This window comes from Heteronotia binoei, chromosome 4 (genome assembly GCF_032191835.1).
Source record: "Heteronotia binoei isolate CCM8104 ecotype False Entrance Well chromosome 4, APGP_CSIRO_Hbin_v1, whole genome shotgun sequence".
Taxonomy (NCBI): domain Eukaryota; kingdom Metazoa; phylum Chordata; class Lepidosauria; order Squamata; family Gekkonidae; genus Heteronotia; species Heteronotia binoei.
In genome coordinates, this window is record NC_083226.1 from 9799646 (window position 1) to 9803134 (window position 3489).

At 40.9% G+C, this 3489-nt stretch overlaps 1 protein-coding gene across 1 annotated transcript; it reads left to right on the forward strand.

Moving 5' to 3' along the window:
• Positions 1 to 1387: 1387 nt before the first annotated feature.
• LOC132569864 (olfactory receptor 10R2-like) lies at positions 1388 to 2305 on the forward strand. Its single transcript, XM_060236295.1, has 2 exons — positions 1388 to 1745; positions 2061 to 2305. The coding sequence occupies exons 1-2, from the start codon at positions 1388 to 1390 to the stop codon at positions 2303 to 2305; spliced, it is 603 nt and encodes a 200-aa protein (XP_060092278.1).
• Positions 2306 to 3489: the final 1184 nt, after the last annotated feature.

Below are 3489 nucleotides of genomic sequence, written 5' to 3' on the forward strand. Positions count from 1 at the left end.
AAGAAAGGGAGGGGCTGTTCTCCATGGAAACTATTACTGACCCTTTCCAATGAAGCCCTTCCTGTTTCCTGCGCAGCCTTAAAGGGCACACATTTTACAAATGGATCAGGAGCTCTACAACTACATGCTGCCTACACGCATGTTCTCTCTCCCCCACCCCCGCTTCTGGATTCTTGAAGAGCAGGGGAGGAGGCTGCAAATTCGAGGCACCTTGTTTTGGGGCTCATAAAATTGGACCCCCTGGTCCAATCTTTCTGAAACTTGGGGAGTATTTTGGGGAGAGGCACCAGATGTTATACTGAAAATTTGGTGCCTCTACCCCAAAAAACAGCCCCCCCCCAGAGCCCCAGATACCTGTGGATCTATTCTTCATGATTTTCTATGGGAATAAATCTCCATAGGGAATAATAGAGTTCCCAGCAGACATTTCCCTCCCCTCCCCCATCTTTCTGACGACCCTGAAGCGGGGGGAGGGTCTCCAAACCAGGGGGATCCCCTGCCCCCACCTTGGGATTGTCAACCCTAACCCAGGGGTCATTTTGTAGAAAAATGGGTAGTGGAGATCATCCAGGGATTGTTATGCAGCTGCACATGCTATTAAATGGATAAGGAGGTGGAGCTCTCAGAAAGGTTCAGGAGCGGTGCTCCTGTAAGCTCCCACTGAATCTGAGGCCTACCTAGACCTATGCCTTTGCCTGGGGCTCTCCCCACATGGCTTCAAATAGAAAAATAATTATTTGTATTAATTTTGCTGGCCTGAATTGTTCTCCCTTGGCGGAGCACTGGTTTTTTTAAGTTGATAATTTTTAATGGCCCACGGATGATGTTATAAATATCCATATGGCCCTTGTCAGAAAAAAGGTTCCCCACCCCTGTTTTAGGGGGAAGGCATTTGTGAGTTTCTGGCATTGCGCAGGGGGTTGGACTATATGACCCTGGAGGTCCCTTCCAACTCTAGGATTCCATGATCTGAAATGATGGCACCCCTATAAAGTCTCTATCATTCTTAAAATTCATGTTATTGACTTTCTGTTCTTAGCAGGCCAAGGGGAAATAAGGCCATCCATGAGAAGCACCTGGTTAGATTCAGAAGAGCTCATGTTAGTCGAACACCCATGAGCTACAGAAGCTCCCTAATTAATACACAGCTTTGAGAAAGGCAGACTTCACGCTTGAAATCACTAACAGCACCAAATGTTTTTTGGTTTTGCTGCACTGTTGTTTCTAAAGACAATATAAGGCAGAACTTTCTCCCTCAATGAGTAATTTCCAGACAACTTCAGTGTTAAGTATTGTTTGCATGTTATTAATTGTCACTCTCAGAAATTTGTAAGAGTGTAATGATTTCATTCCAGATTCAACATAAATGGAACAAGAAAATCAAAGCATGGTGACGGAATTCATCCTCATTGGATTTTCCAGCTTCCCAGATCTGCAGATCCCTCTGTTTGTGGTGTTCACCATTATGTACTTTACTATTTTGACAGGGAATATTATCATTATCACCACAGTAAGGCATGAATCCAGCCTTCATATCCCCATGTACTTCTTCCTTGCCATTCTCTCCAGTTCAGAAATCTGCTATACACTCATCATTATCCCCAATATGCTCGCAAATCTTCTAAGAGAAAAGGGAACTATTTCATTTGTTGGTTGTGCTACTCAGATGTCTATGTTCCTCGGCTTTGGCTGTACAAACTGCATGCTTCTGACAGTGATGGGGTATGATCGGTACGTGTCCATATGTAAACCTTTACGTTATCCAGTTCTGATGAATCAGGGACTCTGTACTAAACTGGTTGTCATTTCAGCATCAACAGGTTTTCTTTGTTCTACGCTTGAGACCATTATTATATTTACCTTGCCATTCTGTGGGCCAAATAAAATCCATCACTTCTTTTGTGATTTAGCACCGTTGCTTGAGTTGGCTTGTGGCCGAAATTATATAGGGGAAATTGTTATTTTTCTTATTTGTTTTCTGGTGGTGTTTTGCTCGTTCCTTCTCATCCTTTTGTCATATCTTTTAATTTTAAACACAATCCTGAAAATCCCCACCACAGATGGGAAGCGCAAGGCTTTTTCGACTTGCGCTTCCCATCTGATTGTGGTGGTTGTGCACTTTGGATGTGCTTCCATTATTTACCTGCGGCCCCAATCCAGGTACACTTTGAATGAGGACACCTTGATCTCTGTCACATACACCCTGGTGACTCCGTTGCTGAATCCTGTTGTTTACAGCCTGAGGAACAAGGATGTCCAAGTGGCACTCCGGAAATTCCTGGGCAGAAGGGCTTATGGTGGATGAAACAGGCTTGCCATGAATTGTACGTTAGGGGGAAACAATGAATTATCATCCTGAAGAAAAGCCATGAGCTCAGTTAACATTTTTTTACTGTATGGAGCAATAATTTTACTTGCTATTTAGCCTCTTTCCCAAATCCATCTTCTAATTAATTATGAAAATATATTTTCCTAATATCCATCCTCCAGTTGAAACATCTTATTTTCTTCTTACTTAACGTAGGAAAACAAATTGGATATTCTATCTAATAACTGAAATTGTAACTGTGAAGTGCCAAAGACAACTTTTTTTTTTTTTAATCCTGACAATAAATCCAGCTGTCTGATTCACGTGCTTACACAGCCTAGTCTTTGAATGGTCCAATTAAGCTAGTGGTCATCACATAATTTCTGTATTGTGAATATTTTATCAGAAGGGGACTCTTGGGTTGTTAGACATTATATTGAGTGAGGAATCCCAAGTTTATGTTGAAGCCAGAACAATGGAAGATGCTTAATTTCTAATTGTGCACTTCCATGTTGTTTATTCTTTTTGAAGTTCTTCTGTAGAACAGGGACTCTCACATCTGCAAAGTATATCCAGAATGATCATGATGTTCACCCACTGGTTCTTGAGAAATGCAATTTCTCCTGTAAGATTTGTGTTCCTTGATTCTGTCACGTAGCAATTGACTCATTTGTTAAAGGTCATCGTTGACAAATGATGGCATATTTTCAATTGGATGATGCATAGGTAACATCAGCACACAAGATTGTAGCTGATGTTATTGGGTTCCATTACAGTATTGACTATTGTCCGTGGGGACAAAGTTGGCATCTAGATCTCCCCAGGGCCTTTTCAGTTCAGTTCAGTTTATTATTACAGTCATTGACCAGAACATTTTAGTCATCCAGAACAACCTTAAAAGTATCTTATAAAAAGTCTCACGATGAATCTGCACGTTAAAATTTGATGACTTGAAGGTTATAACAGTAAAAACGGAATTTAAAAGATTACTGTTTAACCCTTTAAACCATTTTAAAAGGTCATTTACAAATTTGTTAAAAAGTTTACAGTTGGCCTATTTGTCTCGCTTTTTGCTTTCTATATAAACATGGGAACAGAACCTAGACACCTGACTTGTTGTTTGATGGTTCCTATCTGACAGAAGATAATCTAATTTGAGTTTATTTGATCTGCCAGGGAAC